The sequence below is a fragment of the Podarcis bocagei genome (genome assembly GCF_964188305.1).
Source record: "Podarcis bocagei genome assembly, chromosome: 13".
Taxonomy (NCBI): domain Eukaryota; kingdom Metazoa; phylum Chordata; class Lepidosauria; order Squamata; family Lacertidae; genus Podarcis; species Podarcis bocagei.
The window spans coordinates 5,909,426-5,931,830 of NC_138138.1; the positions used below are offsets into that span (position 1 = coordinate 5,909,426).

The 22,405-nt window shown below is 40.5% G+C and overlaps 1 protein-coding gene across 3 annotated transcripts in view; it reads left to right on the plus strand.

Annotated features, from left to right (window-relative positions):
- Nucleotides 1-22,405, plus strand: part of TMEM245 (transmembrane protein 245) — a 53,957-nt gene that overhangs the window by 26,307 nt on the left and 5,245 nt on the right. For all 3 annotated transcript variants that reach the window (XR_014001260.1, XM_081166249.1, XM_081166250.1), the window contains 10 exons: nt 4,136-4,240; nt 4,829-4,911; nt 6,027-6,117; nt 7,372-7,470; nt 7,979-8,110; nt 8,650-8,772; nt 13,347-13,492; nt 19,361-19,461; nt 19,937-20,111; nt 21,132-21,326. Coding sequence is in view for 2 of the 3 variants with exons in the window: in XM_081166249.1 (XP_081022375.1) it covers nt 4,136-4,240; nt 4,829-4,911; nt 6,027-6,117; nt 7,372-7,470; nt 7,979-8,110; nt 8,650-8,772; nt 13,347-13,492; nt 19,361-19,461; nt 19,937-20,111; nt 21,132-21,326 (1,250 nt within the window). In the remaining variant the exon portion in view is untranslated. The remainder of the gene's footprint in view (nt 1-4,135; nt 4,241-4,828; nt 4,912-6,026; nt 6,118-7,371; nt 7,471-7,978; nt 8,111-8,649; nt 8,773-13,346; nt 13,493-19,360; nt 19,462-19,936; nt 20,112-21,131; nt 21,327-22,405) is intronic.

A 22,405-nucleotide genomic window follows, 5' to 3' on the forward strand; every position in this document is an offset into this window, starting at 1 on the left:
GATGGCCCCACTTGTCCCGTAAGTGTGAATAAGTGCATCAGTAAATAATCCTTTTGCAGTTGCAAGTAAAACATGTTCTAGAGTTAAATAACTTTTCCAATGTGTTCACTTATTATGTGCTACAGTCCCAAATTGTTAACATCACATGGCTAAATTTGCTTATTTGTTTCAGGGTGGCCTTATTTATGCTTGCATAGTTTAACTTTTTGTTCTTTTAATGTGACCCATGTATAGAAGGGCTATGAGACAGTAGTGCAAGTGTATACAGAGTATATAGTAATCAATAATAGTAGAGGAACATAAACCATTGTTCTTCTTTGTACTCCCTGTGCAGGCACACAAAGAGAGTCCTGTACAGAGCACAATTCAGAAACATGTAGAGCTTAAACTAACACATATTTAGGAGCCAACTGCACCCGCTGAACTAAGCATGCATGCTGTCAGAGATGGACGCTACACCTTCCTGCTCAGTTCTTCAACTACCACCCATTAGCATTGTGGAAAATATCTCTGAGATCTGATGATTCCACTCACTCTAATGTTCTGTTGTGTTCTCTCTGTCTCTCTCGTTCTCATGTGTACGTGTGTGTTCTCTACTTTTGATTTCACTTCACTGTTATTTGATGTTACAATTGTAGTGAAGTGTCTGTGGTGCAGCAACTGTTTTAAAATTGCAAAATGCACAGGAGGCAATGACAAACCACTGATAAATATGACGATTATAATATTTCTGTAAGAGAAGAGCACAGGGTTTAGAGTGGTGTTTGCTGTCAGAAGATCATCAATATACACACATGTGGGTGATGCTTTTGGAAAGAGCTTCCTGTCTCCCAAGTGAATGGTTAATAATGCCTTGGCTATACACAGCTAGTGTTGGTGACTCAAGTTGTTTACCTTCTCCAGATGTGGAGGTAATTGTTTCAGTTTATGAAGAGGAGACCAAGGAACGTTCTTCCCTTCACTCTCCAGGTTGTGATGTGAAGTACCCACGCAAATCAATATTTGTGCCACTCCTTTCTACATCATTAACTCTTCCACCGCACCCACCTTTTGTCTCTGGGCTGGGAACATCAGGTGTCTCTTAGGAGTTCCACCAAGGTGATCATTAGGGCTGTTCATGTTTGAAGAACAGAGATCCTTTGTTCTCTATCCCTCGGTCATGTTTACTCCCCAATCCAGGTAGAGACTACTTTACCCTAGAGGGAAAGGTACTGCTATGCTGCAACCTAGATCCCTACAATCGCAGTGGCACCAGCATCTTCCTTCCCTTGAAGGTTGCTATGAGGCTCACTAGCCATCTTTATGTCTTCTGGATTACTGCTGCTGTGACCTGGCAACTGTGTCTAAACTCTCCTGGGGTTATGATGATGTGTTTATATAACATTTTACATACTTTAACATGACTTCCCTTCTCTTTCCATGGTTCATTTTGCATATCTTACATCCCTGCGTATTTTATAATAACTATTCCAATCGGTTTTCCTCTATTACATCCATCAAAAATTATTCATGTTGAATTTATCTTAATGCTGCCAGCATTTTCAGCTGTACAGTTATTTTCCATATACTCAGTAAACGTTTTCCAATCTTCTTTAAGCGTATGTTCTTCTTCTTCTATCTGTTAAATCTGCAAGTTATGCTTGTTTTGTCAACTGAAGTTGCCAGTCTTCTTTAGTTGGGACCTCACATACTTTCCATTTGGGGGCTAACAAAACACGGGCCACAGTTGTTGCATACATAAATAACCCTCTCTGAAACCTGGGGATTTCAGTCAGAGTTATCCCCAGCAGAAAGGGCTCTAGTTTTTTTTTTTTGGGGGGGGGAGTAATTTCCAGTTCATTATAAATCATTTCCCAATACTCTTTTACGTTTTTACATGTCCACTACATATGAAAAGAACCTTCCCTCCACCTCTTTACACTTCCAGCACTTATTTGATTCTGTCTTGTAAATCTTAGCAAGCCTACTCGGAGTTAGATACCATTTCTGAATCATTTCCGAATAGTTCTCTTTCAAATAATAGCATGCTGTAAATTTCAAGTCACTTTTCCAAAGTTTCTCCCAGAGGCTTAAATCTATGTTGTGTCCTACATCTATTGCTCAGTGTGTCATTGAGACTTTAACTAGTTCGTCCCCCCCCCCCATTCTAACAGGTTATATACATTGTAGACAAAAGTTTATCTTTGTTTTGCAGGAGTTCTTTTCTGAATTGTGAGCTTTGGTCCAAAAAAACATTCTTTCTGTCTAATTTAAACATGTAGTATAACTGATGATATTGCAACCAGTCCATAACTTGGCTCCTTAGGTTTTCCATTGATTTCAGTTTGGGTTCCTTCCCACTGAAATACAGCAATTCCCCGTCAGCCGCCTATTGTCTATCCATATTAACTCTCTTAATTGTAATTCCCTCTGTGGGAGATAGCCATAAAGGTGTAAATTTTCACCTTCCAATACCAAAGGCATGCATGCCAGCCAAATTTTAAGTTGTGACCCTCTAGATCCAGGATGTCTGCATTATCCAGTGTAATCCATTCTTTTAACCAACACAAAATAAGATGTATTATTAACCAAAATAATACATTTGCAGGTCTGGCAGAGCAAAGCCTCCTCCATCTTTTATATCTATCATAATTTTATGTTTAATTCTTGGCTCCCCCCCCTGCCAAATAAATTTGGAAATATCTTTTTTCCATTCTTTAAAGCAGCCTGAATTGTTTACAATTGAGATTGTTTGGAATAAGAAGAGCATCCTGGGCAATAAATTCATTTTAATGGCTGAAATTCTACCTAGCAGGGATGCTTCATTCTCTCCCATATCTCCAACACATCAAATGTTGCAAATGTTCAATATCTTCTGAAGTTTCATTGGTTGCTTTCTGCTTTGCCATCCATGCCAACATTCACTGGCCTTCTGGTATCCATAGCCTTGTCTGTTCCTTGCTCCCCCCCCCCCAATATCCCAGAGCCATTTTCTCTCCTGGTTAATGTTGGTATCGGCGCCAAAACCAATGACAAACACAGTTCTGCTATTATTGGTACTGATATCCGTGCTGATCACACTGCCTCTTGCACATACTCTTCTGGCTTATTCACAGACCATGGCTTCCATCTCCTTATTTCTGTTTTGCTTCTGGTTTCACAAACAGCATTTGTGCCTCTTACTACTGAATTTGAAACTACCATTTTACTGCTAGTATTGTTGGTCCCCATAGCTGCATGTGCAAACCAGCAGTGCTGCTTATGTTACCTGCACCTCTCCAAGTCACTAAAGACTTGTGAGACAAATATTGTGTTGATTTTACTGTTTTCTGATCATACTCTGAGGACAGTGCCTTCAAAGACGGGTGGTATAAGTTACAACTGGTGTTAGCAAATGGGCTAACAGAATCTACATTTAAAACCGTGTAAGTTGCTCAAACATAGGCTCTCGGCAATTAAATAAATGACGTGGCATACACTAAATGTGTGTATATGTGGAAGCACCCTGGCTTCCGTTGATGGAAAGGAGTTTGATGGTTAATGTTTTTGAAAATCATTTGGAGTTACAAAGGCACCAAGTTAGCAGCTTATTACAGGCTGTACTTTCCATGCATAGATAATGACCCTCTGATTATTAAGTCCGCGAAGCTGAGAAATTAATAGAAGTTGCTCTTGAGTCTGGTAAATAATGTTAAACTATTTTCAAGGTTATTGTTCTGTGTTGCGGTGCTGAGTAATAAAATCTCTCTTAATATTTCTCAATTCTGTACTCTCTGTCTTATGTGTCAATGCACCTATATTAGTACGCTTTCTTGCAGTCAACATGTTAGTTCCATGCTTAGTCAAGTTTAAACTATTCCCATTGAAATCAGTAGGACCTGTTAGTTATGACTAAGGCTGCAATCCTGTGTCCACATCCATGAGAATAAGCCCTACTGAATTCAATAGGTCTTCTGAGCAGACATGGCTAGGATTGTGTTGCATGTCTCATGGATTTCTGTGGGCCTGTTCTAAGCATGGTCTAAGTCTGGATCCAACCAAATTTCACTGAGAGGAAAGGCTGCTAGTAGGGTTTGAGTATGTTTACATGCAATTTTGATTTCTAAATGTTCATTGACTTTTCTGTTTTACCTTTTCCCCTTTTTGTTCTGCGCAGATGATCGTGTGGCTGGAAAAAATGCTAGATAAAATCATTAGCATTTTCATTATATTTGTGCTAGTGATAGGCACCCTTCTGCTAGCTCTGCTCCTTACAGCAAAGGTACTGAGTCCAATTAAATACAGTACATAGTTGTCTGGTTCTTTTAACTTTGTTATGTTTAACTTTGATATGTGCATGACTATTTTTTAATCAATACTTTAATTTCAATTTTCAACGGATATATGACAGGGAAACTAACTGTAATGAAAACAACAAATATTTAGGCATGTATTTGCATGACTATTGGGAAAAGTATACTGTACTACAAAAATGATAGTAATAAAATATTGCTATGTATAAACTAGTGAAAAATTCACAATGTTGGGTCCTTATGAAGAGTCATTTTGGCTTTTTGTGGGCTCTTGGTTGATTCTGGTTTGCAATTGGTTTGGGAAAATAATATTGTCACTTAACCCCTGAGGCCAACCTTACTTTAGGTTATCTGTCAATAGCAAAATATCTGGTTTAGTTTATTGCCTTGAGGTTTATGTAGCTTGTTATATTATGACTATATTGCATTGTCCGTATTGCACTAAAAATGTTTTAATGTTGCCTTTAAAGCCTAGGCTGCATTGCCTTTGCATTAATTTGGAACATGATGTATGCTAAGTTGCATTAATTTCATTTATATTTTCCCTCCCAACTTAGGTGCACCAAGAAAGCGTGCATATGATTGAAGTCACAAGCAGCTTGATCAATGAAACTGTAGCCAATCATCCAGAATGGGCCAAGTAAGAATACTGAAATAATGTGATAGAATTTGGAAGAACAATTCTGTCAATGCCATACCCAGTAGTGTACAAATGTTCTCTTAATCTTAAGTCCACAAATACGGTTGGCACAAGTAGAGGCAGGATTTCTCAAAACAAATTACTTTCTAGAATCCTTTGTTGAGGAGGAGGAGATTTGGTCATTTGATATAACTGCAGATTTATGTTCTTCAGAACATTTAACTTTGGATTAATACCCCTTGTTATTGTTTAAATCAGGGGTCAGCAAATTTTTTCAGCAGCGGGCCAGTCCACTGTCCCTCAGACCTTGTGGGGGGCCGGACTATAAATTTTTTTGGGGGGTGAACGAATTCCTATGCCCCACAAATAACCCAGAGATGCATTTTAAATAAAAGCACACATTTTATTCATGTAAAAACACGCTGATTCCCGGACCGTCCATAGGCTGGATTTAGAAGGTGATTGGGCGGGATCCGGCCCCCAGGCCTTAGTTTGCCTACCCATGGTTTAAATCCTTTTTCATTGGGAACAATTAAATTATATAGGAAGGGAGGAATTCTTAATGCTACTGATATTACCAGAGCTGATATTACCAGGCTGTACTCCTTTGCACAATGCCTGTGTTCAGTGTCAAAAGACATGAATATTTTCTTTATAGGAATCATCCCCAAAACTGTATTCCACTATATGATGAGAGTGATTCCTATAGAAGCATGCTGTTTGCCTTTGATCTAGATAAGCCTGCCATATTGTTAGAAAATGGAAATTGTTAATAAGATTATAGTTTTAAAAAAAGAAGCCTGTGTATATATGTAAGGGTGAATTTGACTGGATCCAAAGAATCACAGGACCAGTTTAACATGCCCCAGGGAACTTCAGGTTTATATTCCTTCAACAACAGCCCAATGCACCAAGTTTTAAATATCTTTTGAAATCCTGAGTATACTTCTAAAAGCAAACAATTAAATGGCACAGGGATCTGCTGTTTGGGGGAGGGGGATCAAAATCCCACCGGGCATGGCTAATCAGTATTTTGGTATCTCGGCCGATTATTATAATGACACAAACAAAATCTGTAATAGTAATATTTTTTTAAATTTACTTTTTAAAACCAGCTGGCTTCCTGAAGCTCAGGTTTTTCAAAAGGCTTTGAATTCAGCTGCCAATAATGTCTATCAGTATGGCCGAGAATGGATAACACATAAGGTAAGGATGAAACCAGTCTTTCTGCAACTACCGTATATGCTATAGAAGAGCTAGTTGTTATGCCCAATATCCATCAAATTAAGAAAATACAGTTCAGTAAAGAAATTAAATTAACAGCAGAAAGTTTAAATCTTGGCTCAGTTTAAAGAACTTGAAAATGGGATCATTCCAAGGAAAAAGAAGGGAATAGTCTTATTACTTGATTATAGGGATTACCAAGTTAGAAGACAACTAGGAGAGATGCCTTTTTTCAATGTCTTCAGCTAAGAAATCAGTAAACTACTGCTCACATATAGTACCCTGAAGGATTTACAAGCTTTGAAACACTTATTTCAGATGTTTGTAATGCGCTCAATTTATAAAATCATTGAAGATTTGAACACTTGGCCCCACTCTGTGGTTTCACATACGTGTTGAATAGAACAGGGAGCAGACTAAAGCTCTGTGGCATACCATGAGGCAAAACAATAATGCCCGGGTGCCACTTTCTAGAAATAGCCATTGAGACAGTAGAACCATTGGAGCACAGTCTCCCCAATCCCTGGCCCAGGCAGCTGTTCCAGAAAGATTCCGTGACTGATGGTATTGAAAGCTGCTGAGAAGTCCAGGGAAATTGGGAAGACCATGCCACTCTGGGCGGCTCCTAACACAATATTAAAAATACGATAAAACATCAGATATTTAAAACTTCCCTAATAGATGTTGACAAAAAATGTCCTGGAGTTGCATGGCAATGACTTGTTCTAGCATCTTTCCCCAAAAGGAACTATTGGTCAGCCAATAGTTAGAATGCCCTTGTGGTCCAGAAAGGTCATTTTTAGGAGTGGTCTCCTAAATGCCCTTTTCAAAGCAGCTAGGACCACTCACTGTCCACTGTTTTACAAGGAAGCAACATGTACAATTCTTCCCTGGGCAGGGTCTGCTAGACTGCCTTACACTAGCTTAAATTTTTTTTTATGAAACAAACAAAAAATATATTAATAGTGTTTATGGATTAAAGGAACAAAAGATTACTTTACAAAAGGGGGGAGAAAACAGCTTAGCTGAACAGCTAGTGGCTACTGGCTTCCTGCGACTTTTGCAGTATTGCTTGCAGCAGAATAAATGAAGGGAATCCACTCAAGATGGATTACTCTCTTTAGCTAGCAAATTAGTAAAAAAATGTAAACAAAATTAGATTTCCTGATACTGTATTCACTTTGACATGTTGCCTTTCAGTTATTTTGACATAAAACTCCCTCTTGTATGTTGTAGCTCCACAAAATATTAGGAGACAAAGTGAACAACACCGCTGTGATTGAAAAACAAGTTCTGGAGCTCTGGGACAGACTATATCATTCGTGGTTTGTGAAAGTAAGTATCCCAGTCTATTGACTCAGGGCAAATTAATATTAGTGATATTGGCAAACTGAAAAGACAAACCCCACAGTTAAATAAATTCAGTATCTCCTGGTTCTTGTATTTGCATGAAGGTCTTGTACTTGCTCAAGGTTTGCTTCTAGGGTTGGGCGATGTCAGCATTTCAACATAACAATCAACTAGCCAAACATCATTGAGGCAGTTTCAACCCAGCGCTGGTGGTGGAGGGAGTCAGGCGCAGGCAAGCCCCACCTGTGATTTACCGCCAGGTGAAGACATCATCGCACTCTGGCTCCCAAACCATTAATTATGATGTATCGATATATCGCCCAGGCCTATTTGCTTCTGGAAAAAATTGTTGGGTGGATGGGGAGAATTTGAGCAGGCTCAGAGAGTTACAGTTTTAATAGTGTGTGTGTATCCCTTGTAACTTCATGCATTCCTTAAATAATTCCCAGAAATTTTGTGAGCACCAGTTAAATGTTTCTTGCTTATTTTACAGAATGTAACTCATTCAGGAAGACACAAAGGACACAAGCCACATTTAAACCGTCAAAACAGTTGGCCAGGTGACATGCTTGATTGGCAAGATGTTGCCTCCTTTATTCATGAGAACATTGAGACATTTCTTTCGGTACGTGCCTTTAATAGTAAAATGCTATCAGTTGCCTCACTGATGTCAGATAGGTTGTTTCTAGATCTATTTTCTTTACGTATCCAAGAACTGCTCTTTTTAGAGACAGGAGAGTCTGTCATCCAGTTATATTTTTGATTATGTAAAGGGATTTGAAAGACCAAAGTATATGGAAGATATCTGTTCCCATTTTCCAAAATGGATTCAAATATCTAAATATATTGTGTTAATTCACAGGAAAAAATATTCAGTTGAGCAAAAAAACCACCCCCTGCTTGTTTATGTTTTACGTTATGTTTCACCTATTAGCTAGGTGGTTTTACATTTCTCATGGTAGTGTTTCAACATAGTTTGAGTCAATTTGTATTTATAACAAAGAAAATAATGGGGCTTTCCAGTCACAAGATCCACCGCTGCTGGCACTGATGCTAACAAAAATCTCCATATGACCCTGACACGTTACGTATTGAAAGCACAGTGTTTTTCAAAACAGTTCTGCTAAGCTATTGACTTCAGGATCTGATTCTGCTCTTTTCCAGATCCTGGAATCCCTCTGGATAGTGATGAGCCACAATGTGAGCCTCCTTTTCACCACAGTTACAACTTTAGTAACTGTTCTATTTTACAGTGGCACTGCTCTTCTCAATTTTGTGCTTTCACTGGTAAGTGCAGGGGTTTTGGTTGTTGTTTTTAAAAAGGGTTTACATTTCTTGAGGCAGTAACTTTCTTGAGTTCACTTATTCTTGAGCCTACTCATTGAGAGGAGCAGCTATATCTTGGGCTGTTCAGTGTAGACCATCTCCTGAAGAGGTTGCAGGACCACAACTTGGTTTTCCATTAACAATCTCACTAAATTCTACAGGCTTTATGCTTTTCTCTCTGCTGAGACACTTAAGGCAATGCATACACACCCCTTAAATGAGTACAGTGGTACCTCGCAAGAGGAACGCCTCGCAAGACGGAAAACTCGCAAGACGAAAGGGTTTTCCGTTTTTGAACTGCTTCGCAAGACGATTTTCCCTATGGGCTTGCTTCGCAAGACAGAAACGTCTTGCAAGTTTGTTTCCTTTTTCTTAAAACCGTTAATACAGTTGCAACTTGACTTCGAGGAGCAACTCATAGCACGCGGTGTGCATCTCCGTAGGGGCAAGAACGTGTGAAGGCGGGTTCTGAGGGAGAGGGAGCTTTGTTTCGGCGAAAAATAGCAAGGCGCGCACACTTCCCTCCCCACAACTCCCAGTTAGGGAGGCCAGGCTCCGGGGCTCTTCGGACGGGGCTCCTTCCTTCTCTCCCCCCCCCCCCAGCGCCCCGGCGGTAACAAGAGCGCCTGCCCGGGCCCTCCGGCGCTCGCCCTGCGAGGGGCGCCCCCTACCTGCATCTCCGCGCTTTCCAACCCCGCGATGTCGACGGCTGCGACAAGTTTGCCTCTCGGTGTGTGCGCGCGCGAGTGTGTGTTCTCCTCGCCCCGCTCGAGTTAGTCCCGGCGCAGCGCAGGCAGCAGGTGAGTCGCCCTTTGGCATTGCGGAAGGTGCTGGGCCAGGCAAGGTCAGCTCGGGAGCCACTGGGGACGCGCCCCCGCGCTCCTCTCCAACGGGCTGGATGCACCCCTCTCCGCTCGCGCGCTTCTGGCTGGCTGGCCAGCTGCAGCAGCAACGGGCAATAGGCATCCATCGTCGCCGACGCTCCCTCCCTCCCTCCCTCCCTGGCTGGCTGGCTGGAGCTCTCGCTTTCTTTCGGGCTGCTGCTGCAGAAGGGATTTTGCACCAGACAACTTTTAGGCCGGTAGGAGTTTTGACTACCGCGGCGACAGCAGCAGCAAGACGGCGCCGACTGTCGGAGCAAGGTGAGCCGAACCGATCCCGGGGGCTCAGGCAGCAACCTCCGCCCCGCCTCCCCCCACGCCCCGCGCCCGCCTCTCCCTCCCTCCCAAGCACCCCCCTTTTTTGAGGTTTTTGAAGACTTTGGTGATTTTTGAAGCTTTTCCAAAACTTTCCCGACACCGTGCTTCGCAAGACAAAAAAAACCGCAAGACGAAAAAAATCGCGGAACGAATTAATTTCGTCTTGTGAGGCACCACTGTATTGCACTGTTTTATTATGCTCTGATGGTGCCAAGTAGAGAAAAAAGAGAATTTTCTTGCCTGTGAATTCTACATTTTTGCCAGATAGCTTCTGCCCTGTAGAGTGGCTGGTGAAGAGTGTCAAGAGTGTGGTAGTCTGCATGAAGCAGAGCCAGCCAGCCCAAGAGGTAGGGCATACAGTGGCACTTCCGCCACTGGCAGTGAGAGGGAGGTGTTCCAGCATGCAGTGTTGCTGCGCATCTTTCCTAAACCTGGACAGAGAAATCGAGCAGCAAGGCTTTGAGGAGTGCCCTGGCTCTTGCCAAATTTGGTGAGAGCTGGGAGCGTTCCTGCATGCCATGCTGCCAATTGGCTTCATGGGGAAATTGAGTGGCAATGCATGGAGGAGTGCTCTGACTCCTGCCAAGTTTGGAGAAAGTCAGGGTTATGGCAGTGGCAGAAGTTTGAGGGGAATGGGGCGGGGTAGATAGGAGGTAGCAATTCCCATTTTGACTCAGGTGGCAAAACTAATCAGGCCACACCTGGTATGAAGTAAGGGCTATTCTTTAGACATTAGATAGTCATTTCTGGTACCTTCCTAGCTCAGTTCTTTGGTCACATCATCTGCAATTAAAATTATTCTGTTAACTGCTGCACAGAGTGGAGAGCACCTCAGTATCTGAACCACTGTCTGGCAAATGAGTAGACTATCAATATTTTATTTGCACCAGTCTCTGAAAAATGACAGGTAACCTGTATGCAGTAATATTTTGGTGAGGAGAAAAGTTATAGCAAACTCCGTTCTTCCTATATTCCTAAGAGGGTAATTCCATATCAATTGATCTGATTTTCTTAATATTTTGTACACTTGCTGAATGATCAAAACTAACTTTAAATCTAAAATTTATCTCATCCCATTTTTGGGTTATGACGGTTTGAAAGTTTAAAAAAATAACATTTTTGGCCTTGCCAGACTGCACATAAACCTACAAAGCTCAGCCCAGATTTAAGATATTTCAAAACTAAAAATACCAATCTCTTCAGAACTTGATGGACTTTAATATGATATGTCACATGATGGGTTTACTTTAAATTTTAAAGTTAAGTTACAAAATTTTAAATTTTAAAAAGTGATTTTAAAAAATTAATACGGTTTTTAAAATCCCCGAAAATGTATTGATTATGTAATATTTCTAAGAGCTACTTGCAATTTTTTTTTGCATACATGTCTACCTTATTGGGTTCTATTTAGGATAAATGGGTCTTATTGGAGTAAAATATAACAGAATAAACAAAACTTCAGACAAAATATCAGTTACTTCAGGCATTTCATTAGAAAGTTATTCAATTGAAAGGTATCTGAAAAACTAATCAGGCTATTCTTTAAAAAATATGTTCCAAAATGTGTTGCTTTAAATACAAAGTTTTATTTGGCAAGAGTGGAGAGAGCTTTATGTTAGCATGTGTGGCTATTTTTTTTATAATTTATTATTATAATTTTTTCAGCGTTTCCTTTGATTCTAAATTTGGCATACACAGCTGTGCGGCACAACTAGTCATGTTAGAAGTGATTTCTTTCCATTTAAGTTTTGTGTTATGACAGCTGCAATGCTTGTGGGAAATTTAATGGCTGGAACATAGCCCCGGGGCTATCACCTAGATATTGGATATTGAGCTGGCTTATGTCAAGGGCTCTGGCTTGGGAATGTGTGATTCCCCCCCCCCCCTTAAACATACAAGCAATGACCTGCGCTAAGAGGCTATTGTAGGTTTTGCTGGGTGATGGGAAAACAACCACAGCTTTCTCTTTAAAAAAAATGCTAGAAAAGAAGGGTTTGCTAACAGTGTTGGCTCCCTTAGTTGCAAAAGCTGAGTTGGTAAAGAATGGAAAGAATATCTGCCCTTTGGGTTGGATAATCAAAATACAAACTTCAGTGCTATTGAAAAGAACTTGAAGCCAACTTTTAAGGTTCTTTTCTACATTTAGAAAAATCAAAATGGCAATGTTGGATTCTTAAGGATTTTTTTTAATCACCAGAAGTATTTCCTGATTATAATTTGAATTGGAAATGGAGAAAATGAAACCATATTTTTTATGTATGTATCTAAATATATTAAAATCCTTTGGTAACTGCAGCAAAAGTGCTTTTAAAAAAAAAGAAATTTGGAGCTTGCAAAAATAGAAAGGTGCAAATCTGGTAGGCAATTAGTAAAAAAATCTAGCAGACACAGAATTATCCATAAAGAACAGTACTGTAAAATATAAAACAGATGTATACAGTGTGTCCACTGATGCAAAAATAAAGTGTAACAGCTTAGTGCAGCTCAGGGAAGCTTTGCCGTCAAGCTTGGGCATGGCGGGGGAGCGTTAAGCTACCTATAGTCCCAAACAAAAGTTAAGTGGCTTGGTTGATCTGAGCTTTGTGAGTGTCACCAGACCTTTGGGTAATGAACAGCCACCAAAATAGCTGCAGTCTTCAGGGCCACCTTTCCCTCTTCGTATCTTCATATGATGTGCATGTATTCCAACACTGCAGTCAATAAAACTTTTTTAATACCACATATCAGGACTCTAATTCTGAATAATGCTGCAGCTAACATAAAAACGATCATTTCTTTCAGGTGGAGGTTATTAGATTGATCAGTGAATGTGGATGGGTCAGAGTGTAATATTGTACCCATTTCCTGCAATATTTTATTGCTAAAAATAACCTAGTTAAGGCAAAGATTGGGTGAGATGGAATGTTTGCAAATAACGCCATCACCAAGCAAGGCTATTCCAAAATGTTTTGTTGCCCAAGGTGGGTTTCATCTAGTATGTTAAACAGCGTTTAATTCCCTTCTCAGTTATATTAAGAGGTGCAAAGCAGAATTGCACTCTTCCCCACCCCCATCATACTACAGTGGTACATCCGGTTATGAACTTAATTCATTCCGGATGTCCGTTCTTAAGCTGAAACCGTTCTTAACATGAGGCGCCCTTTCACTAATGGGGCCTCCCGCTGGTGCGCGACTTCCGCTCACACCCCGGGGCAAAGTTCACAACTAGGGGCATCTACTTCCATGTTAGTGGAGCTTGTTACCCGAAGCATTCGTAAGGAGGACGGAACGTAACCTGAGGTTCCACTGTATGTTTCTAGTTAACACTCAGCTGCTTTATTTCTTGTCTGTTTGCAGGTGATTTTCCTGACCACATTGTTCTACCTTTTAAGTTCCAGTGATGAATACTACAAGCCAGTGAAGTGGGTGATCAACTTGACTCCCTTGTCACAGCCTGGCCCTTCCTCCAATATAGTTGGCCAGTCTGTGGAAGAGGCCATAAGGTGCACTGTTACTTTCTTACAAGTTGTATGATAAGTATAGTTTTGGGGTATGTCTTCTTTGTTCTGTTAATTCATTTTCCTTCTGCACCGCCAGGTCACTGGGTTGGACTCAGGCTCCTCCCATGCTAAGGAAGGCAGGAGAAGCAACTTATCGGGATGTGGGTGCCTCGCTGATTAGTTTTCGCTTCTGCCTTTCAATGAAGCGTGGGACGCGGGTGGTGCTGTGGTCTAAACCACTGAGCCTAGGGCTTGCTGATCGGAAGGTTGGCGGTTTGAATCCCCACGACAGGGTGAACTCCCGTTTCTCGGTCCCAGCTCCTGCCAACCTAGCGGTTCGAAAGCACACCCAAAAGTGCAAGTAGATAGGTACCGCTCCGGCGGGAAGGTAAACGGCGTTTCCGTGCGCTGCTCTGGTTTCACCAGAAGCAGCTTAGTCATGCTGGCCACATGACCCGGAAAAACTGTCTGCAGACAAACGTCGGCTCCCTCGGCCATTAAAGCGAGATGAGCGCTGCAACCCCAGAGTCGTTTGCGACTGGACTTAACTGTCAGGGACCTTTACCTTTACCTTTCAATGAAGCAGTCTCTTCACTATTGCTCCTGCACTTCTTTTAAACTAAGTTTTATTCTCTTTATCTCCCCCCCCCCCTTTTGCTATTTCCCCTTTTAGGCTTGCTTAATTGGCTCCCTCTTTTAAAATGGGCTGCCTTTTGCTTCCCATTTTTCCACGTTTGGGCTCCTCTCCAGTGGATTGGCTGCCTCCTTTCCTTTTCGTCACCAGAGCATGCCAAATAAAGTCCCATGCCACCCTGCTGATTACCTGCAAGCAGAAGCTTGGGGTTCAGGGACTTTCTGACCAAAGTAATACCTAATCATTTCCCCTTGGAGTTTTATTCTATATCTTTCATTTTTTATCGTATTTTTACTTTTTAAAGCACTATCTAGGTATGTAGAGTTTCTGCTTTGAAAGATGTAGCCTACATGTCTGGAATATATCTCAATTCATATATCTTGCTGGGCATGCCATTTTCTGGTGTAGAGAGGAAGAAGTTGTGAACAATTTGAAAGGAGGAAGGGAGACTAAAGGAGTATATATGTTAAGGCTAAACAATTTTGCAGAAACAAGTGATCAATTTTTTTTTTGTACTGGTGATGACAATTAGTCATAGGGAATGGTTATAGCTACAGTTAATTTTTTTAATCCTGTTTGCTTATTATTTTATGTGTAATGAATAGTTTAATGGCTATCAGTCTCTAGACCATATTCATTACAAAGTATTTCCATTATGACTTTCAGCTCATCTGAAAGGAGTTTGTTTGCAGGCAGCTCCCAAGTTATGAATCTCACATTGCTATGCTGGGGGAAAACACTTGCAGATTAGACAGTACTGACTTAATGTAAGAATTTGCTTCTGTAAAAGGCAACTTAATGCTTTCACATCTGCTTTTGCAGAAACAATGGTTTGTTGCAATTTACATTTTTCCAGGAGCCATCTTTTGCTGGCTTTGGGGAATTAATAGGCTTATTATAGAAACACAGGCTGCAGTGTAAAAATTCAGTACAGGAGGTGCAAATAATTTAATATGTATTTCTTGGACACCATTCTAGAAGATGAATTTTGAATCCCCCATGCATGTTGCACTTTTAGCCACTTCCCTAAGGAAAACTATAGGGTCATTCCTACCCCATGTACACTATTTGTTGCATTTGAAGCCCAAGCGAATTGGAAGCTTCCACGTGTGTTAGAAATTCACTGTGAATTTGCATGTGTGTGTTTATCTTTGGACAACTTTATTTTTTTAATGGTACATTTCTGGGTCACATGGTGGAGAGCAGGCTCCAAATTCCCACAGTTTCAGTAAAATGACTATCTGGGTCTCATAGAGGAAATACTTTCTATGCATGTTGATATGAAGTGGGAGGTGTGCATGACTATATGTTGGGCATGTCTACACCAGAGACTTCGCATGGCCTTCAGGAAATGAAAAGGTTGCCTTCCCCTGTCACAGAAAAGTTCATTCACTCTGTGAACTATTGGGATATGAGAATATTTCATACTTGACGCCGGAAGACAGGTTGGATGCATCTGTTGTGTAAATAAGAGCATGTTCAAGGAATCCTTACCAGTCAAGGAAATGAACGCCTTGAGTTGGGGGATTTAAAAGCAGCCAAATTTGTATCCAGATGTATTTGCCATTTAATAGTATTTCTCTCACTTTTATAAAAGTGTACTGCAATAAACTGAGAGTGTAGTATTTTGAGAGTTTAGAATGAATTGCCTCAGCAGTAGGCTGGTTATTGATTATAGCTTAAGACTTTAAAGTTAAAACCGTTAGCTGTGGATGGTTCAGATGACAGTCACTTATTTTCATTACTACCTTACCATTCAGTAAAAATGGAGCCGCCTTGATAGAGTTATTCTTAAAACTAACAGGGCAGTACCTAACCTGTCTTATGTTCTGCGCAACCGAAGCAGAGATCGTTGAACTTATGTATCTCTGAGCTGCATGCACACCTTTTGCCTGAACCATTGTCCTCCCACTAAGTGGCATGCTCTTTTCTTCCTGAATGCACCAGACCCTTCTTCCCCGAAGCTCCCATTCTGCTTGCTCTGGTGGGGATATTGCACATTACTAAGTTGCACGTTGTCACGGCCTCAGTGCAATTTAGTGTGTGCGATATTTTCACATGAGTGCATGCACACGCGTATGGCTGTGGCTTAAAGTTACTGCAGGGTATGTTTCTTTACGGGGATGAATTAGTTCTGGAAGAGCCTATACCCATATCAGTATTTTTGCTCGAAACATGTTAGCCAGTGATCAGGTTTACATGTGTGCTTTCTTTCTGAGAAAGTTTTATTGCTTGCTTCATTTTCTTCATCCACCGTAAGAACCACAAACAATTATGTTCAATGGGCAGAGTGGTTTCTTTATTTAAAAAAAGAAAGAAAAAGTTTCCAAAAGTCTCTTTGCTAAACCACTCTCATTTTTCCTAAGACAAAATTGCCCATAATGCTAAAGGTAATTTGATGCAAACTTAACCTAATCTTGGTTACTGAAATCAATTATGATTACTTGTCATAATTGCATCAGGCCACTGCAGTCAGTGAATGAGCTTGATGATGGAAATGATATGGTGATACAATCTCCAGAGAAAACAATTCGTCTTCAAGCATATTAAAGTTTAAAGCATGTAATATGCTAAGGAAAACCAGCGTGAATGCTTGGCTGCAATCTCAACATCATTTAATTGGATGGGTTAAATGACGTTGGTAATCTGCGTGCAATTTGATGGTCTTTCAGTGCCAAGAGAATTGTACAATTAACAATAGGACTTACAGCATTCTTGCATTGTCCCAGGTTATACTCTGTCTTGCACGTACTTGTTAAACCAAGTATTGATGGAGTGGTGGTTCAAAATATATGCTTTGGGACTATTCCCCCCCTCCCCGGCTAGCTTTCTGAAATCATTGGAGTATATGATTTTTCCTATCATCAATAATTTCTTCACTTTTAGACATTCACTGATTTTTAAACCTAAATCTTTTATGAAACCTTTCTGGAAACAATATTATCAAGTGTAGCTTTTCAAACAGCAGCACTAAAGATGCTGAACTCAAACTCATTGATAAACCTGTTTCTGGGCTGCACCACTTCAGACTGCGGTTGGTGGCTCACATGATTGGAATGCTCTTCAGTGCACATAGAAATTAGCTTGTAAGAGAAATGAGTTCTAGTCTAGCCATCTCCCTGAAATGCTAGTTTTCTGTGTGCAAAGAATGTGCATGGAGGAGCGTCCAGTCCTGTGAGCTTCCACTAGCAGTCTGCAGTTTTACCAGACCCAGTTTTACCACCTCACTGAGAAATAGGTCATAATTGAGATGGCTGCTGTTGAGGTTTTGCTGTACTAAATGAGGGAGCTCCACCTGTGAATGTAATTCTACCTTTAGTAAATTACATCCAAGCAGTTGTTACTGTTACACTATGCTGTGGAGTGATAAATGCTTTGCTTTATTTCTCTGAGACACGTGAAAATTCATGTATCAGCAAAGTTCCTTTTCTGAACTCAACATCTCCGTGGCTTCAAGTACATAGCCTGTAGTAATAAAACTTTCTTTATAAACATCCATACTGTCCAAACAATGCTCCTTCAACATTTTGCTGAAACTGTAAAACTTTTAGCCCATGGAGGTTTTTGCAACTCCAGTTAACTGGTATCCTACTTTTTCTTTTTCTTGCATAAAAGGCCCAAAGGAAAGTTTTCAAATTGCTTCGTATCATGAAATATTTTCTGTAATTTCAGATGTAACACTAATTCCAAAGGGTAGCTGATGTCTTCCATCAAATTCTCAGGCCAGATTAAAGATGCTGGTCTCTTTTTAAAACGATGCATCATAATAATACGGAGAAATATTGTGTTTTAAGTACCTTACACACTGGAACATTTTAATTATAAGTGTTTAGCGAACTTTCTATTTAAGTGGGCTGGACATACTTCATATTTTATTTTAGGTACTTTGGCTTTGTCAGGGTTTTCTTTGTTACAGTTCAGCAATACCTTCCAAATTCCTACCCAGCTACAGTAATTAACAATTTTTAAATGTTTGCATTTCTATTTGCACAAATAGCACATTTCTTGAGTAGCTCCAGATAGGTTTTGTTAACTCACCACGGCTGCGTCTTTTGCAGAAATGTAGAGCAATTCTGTCTAGGCTTAGGGGGGTTGTTTTTTCAATTGCATTTGAAAAGTTTGTGAATGCTGATGTGATGTCTAGAAGTTGCATATTTGAGGCAGACACATTTCATTCTGGACAGAAGTTCTTGCGGAGAAAGGAGTAGGTACTAAAATGTAACTTTAGCAAAGGAATATGGGGGTCAGGAGGTTTTTTCCCTGGAGGATTCCGTCATAGATGTTTTATCCAGTATTTGGATTAAGATTCCTTTTGCAACAGAGCTGCAAACTAGGAAGCCTAGATCACTTTTCCCTTCAATCATAGATGTTGGGCACAAGTCAAATCTTCAGTCATAATTTTCTGGTAGTACCTTTAAACATCTACAGTGTTTAGCGCATTTAATATTAATACTTGCTTTACTATTTAATGCAGCAATTTATATACTGCTGAACACTATAGAATCTAAGTGATATTTTGGTCCCTAATCATACGTATATTGTGTCTGTATCATGCTTTTTGTTTCAAATTTTTCACATGCATTATGTTTGTCATCTTTACAACTACCTCATCAGCTAGATCAGTGTGGTTGCCATTTTGCAGGCAGTAGGGTGCTAAGGAAGAGTGGTTTGCTGAAGGAAGTCTAGTGGCTCCATGCCATTTATGACTCAGTCTGGTATTAGTCACTACGCAAGCTCTCTTGTTACATAGAAAGACTACTCGCTATATCAGAAGAATGTCAAACATCTGGTTATGAAGTGCTTGCATTCACAGTTTCTAGGATTGTGAGAATATTTACATAGAAAATTGGGTATTCAGAGAGGTCAAAGATGCCAGGTCTGTATTCTTAGCACTGGGGAGGGAAGGTCTCAATTAAGAGCTGCTGCATTTAATTTTTTATGTAGGTTTTGTTGTTATTTCAGGGTAAGCTACTTTTTAAAGTTTGTTTAAAAATAAAAAAAATTGTGAAAATAATATTATGAAAATAATAATAAAAGCACAAATACAAAATGAATAGATAATGAATAGGAAACAGCAAATTATCCTGAACTGTGGCAGGAAGTAGCCCTGAAACTTCATTTAATGTGCCATTTGTGTAGCAAATAGCTTTGATCTTTAAGGTTTGTTTTAGCAATTTTTAAATACATATCTGCTGCTCAACTAATAGATTTTATATGGAATTATCTCATCCTTCTAGAGGTGTGTTTGATGCATCCCTCAAAATGGCTGGGTTCTATGGACTGTACACCTGGCTGACTCATACTGTCTTTGGAATTAACATTGTCTTCATACCATCAGGTGAGAAATAAAAAAACAAGGCTGAGTTTATTTTTTGTGTGTAATAGTGAAAAGGACTGTATCCACTTCTGGTAGTTGCCTCAAAATCATAACCAGTTTTTAGCAATAGATGTATTGATGCTCAGAGCAAAGAATCATGTACACACTGGTCCTTAAATGAGGTGTCCATTTTTCAGGAAGATTAGCCATCTTTCGCTTCAGTATGATGAATCATCTTTTTCCACCTGAATGGCAGGATATAACTTTAAAAATGAATAAAGACGTAAGTCCATGGCTTAAGGCGCGACCAGGAACTTTGAATCCAAGACAAATTATACACTCTTGATTTGATCAGTTACGCTGCATCTAAATAGTCCTGTGAATGTTAATGCAACTGCGTGCTGTGAAGAGATGCAATATTTTTTGAAACTATTTCCATTGACATAATTGTGTTTTTTAATTGTCATTTCTAACTCCAGCCCTTCTCTATCCTTAGCACTGGCTGCACTTCTTGGAGTTGTTCCATTTCTGGGAACATACTGGGCAGCCATACCTGCTGTTCTAGACCTCTGGCTTGTACAGGGAGAAGGATGCAAAGCCGTGCTTCTCTTGGTTTGCCATCTGCTGCCAACATATTTTGTAGACACAGCAATCTATTCAGATATATCCGGGTAAATATTTCAAAATAGCTTCTTTACTATCATGGAAAAAATCATTCTGTAACAATACCTTAAAAACCCATATGAAACTGCTGAGGACCACAATACCTCAAGGGCCACCTCTCCCCATATGAACCTACCCAGACCCTGAGATCATCCTCTGAGGACCTTCTTCACATGCCTCCTCCATGAGAGGTGGCAACACAAAAACAGGGCCTTTTCTTCAGTGGCTCCCTGCTTGTGGAATGCTCCTCCCAGAGAGGCTCACCTGGCGTCTTCATTATAAACCTTTAGGCGCCAGGCAAAAACGTTCCTCTTCAACCAAGCCTTTGGCTGATTGACATGCAGTGCCCTTTTAAAATGTGTTGTGGGAGGGGGGTTATCGGTTTGCTTTTGTTCTTATTTTATGTATCTTATGTTTTTTATATGGTAAATTTATGTTGTGAACTGCCCTGAGTTCTGTGAATGAAGGGTGGTGTACAAATTTTAATCATTATCGTTGTCAACATAATCTAAAACTAATTTTTGTGCTTAACTATTAGATATAACAATAACCATAAAATTAGTTTTATTACTTATCTATTGCATTAAGAAGCTGGACCAGTTTGCATGAGGCCTACCCAAAGGCCCTGTGCACACAGTGCTTTCAGTGTGTGGAAGTCTAGTGATCCCAGAAGTGGCACAGGAATAACTTGTGGGCAGTTAGTTGTACAGTTTTGTTCTGACACCATCAATGTGCTCCACACACGTAGACCCTTATCCAAAGTTGCCTGCTTAGTTTCCCCAGAAACCCTCCACCATCTTGCATAGATGTTAAAGTTATAGCTTAACTGAAATATATTGTGCCTAGAGGAAGCACCCTTCTTTTAATATTTGTAATGCAGCTAATACTTTGGGCATGACCCCTTTATAAATGTTCCTTTAAAAGGTATGCTTGGAAAGGAATGCTAAATTTTATTCTCTAAACTTTTGGTGGGAAGGGGTTAGAATTAGAATATGATTGTAACTTAACAGGGCGTGTTGTGATTGCAGAGGGGGCCACCCATACCTGACGGGCCTTGCAGTAGCTGGGGGAGCCTATTACCTAGGCGTGGAAGGAGCCATCATAGGACCCATACTGCTCTGCACACTTGTGGTTGCTTCCAATATCTATAGTGCTATGCTTGTGAGCCCCACAAGTGCATTGCCCACGCCATCACAGATGCCTTGGCCTTTGCAGATATACCGGTAAGCTTCTACAGTAGTTGTCACATAGTATTGTCTCTTAGTAAGGTATTTCTTAATCTGTAGTTTACTGACCTCTCCCTTTATCTTTAACAACCAAAGGGCAGAAATAATAAATATTTGAAATATCTAGAAATCCAAAACACCCGGGGGCACAATCCGACCCAAAAGAAAAGTCTCTGATAATTAAATTATGCCCTTCTTTAGCTATTTGATCCCTGAATTTAGTTAGTAAGAAACAGCAAGCAGGGGAGAGGGGGAAGGGGGAGGAAGAAGTTGTGTTTCAACTGAGGAATCATGATACGCTGGACATAATAGATCACAAATTGTGGGGCAGCCCCCTTGGAAACCTCAAGACCCCGGGAGGCAGTTCTGCAGAATGGGGAGCATCCTACAGCAGGCAGATCCAGAGACATTTGACTCTGCAGCCACAGGAACTGAATAATAGAATCATGAAATTGTAGAGATGGAAGGGACCCGCGAGAGTCATCTTGTCCAACCCCCTGCAATGCAGGGATCTCAACTAGATCATACAAATAGAAGAGGCGTGGAGTACATGGGAGCTTCTGGCGGCAGCAGCTCCTCCACCTGCTTCCTTGGCCGGCTGGCTTGAGAAGGGCGTGTGAAACACCCTGTTCTAGTTCTCTTCTTCTGTCAGTGTTCTATTAGTATTGTAATTTGTATATGCTGATCAGTGGGCTGCAAATATGCAGCTGTGTGCACAGTTTCTATACCCACCTATCTATCTGTCTGGTGCTTATAGTAAAGTTAGTTTAGTAGTGGGGAGCGGGGGCGTGGGAGCTAAGTTCCAAAGAGCTGAAAAGCAGAGGTTTTACACTACCAGTGTGTTTCAGTGGTTAAGAGTGTTATATTAAGACCAGAGATGCTAACTCACTGGGTTCCCTTGGACGACTCCTTATCTCTCAGCCTATCCTATCTTGCAGATTGTTATCTTGCAGATTGCAGATAGATAGATAGATAGATAGATAGATAGATAGATAGATTGATTGCAGATAGAGCCCCGGTGTAAGTGCAGGTCAAGATCCAACTGTGCTATCAGAGGTGATGACAGGACTTCGCTT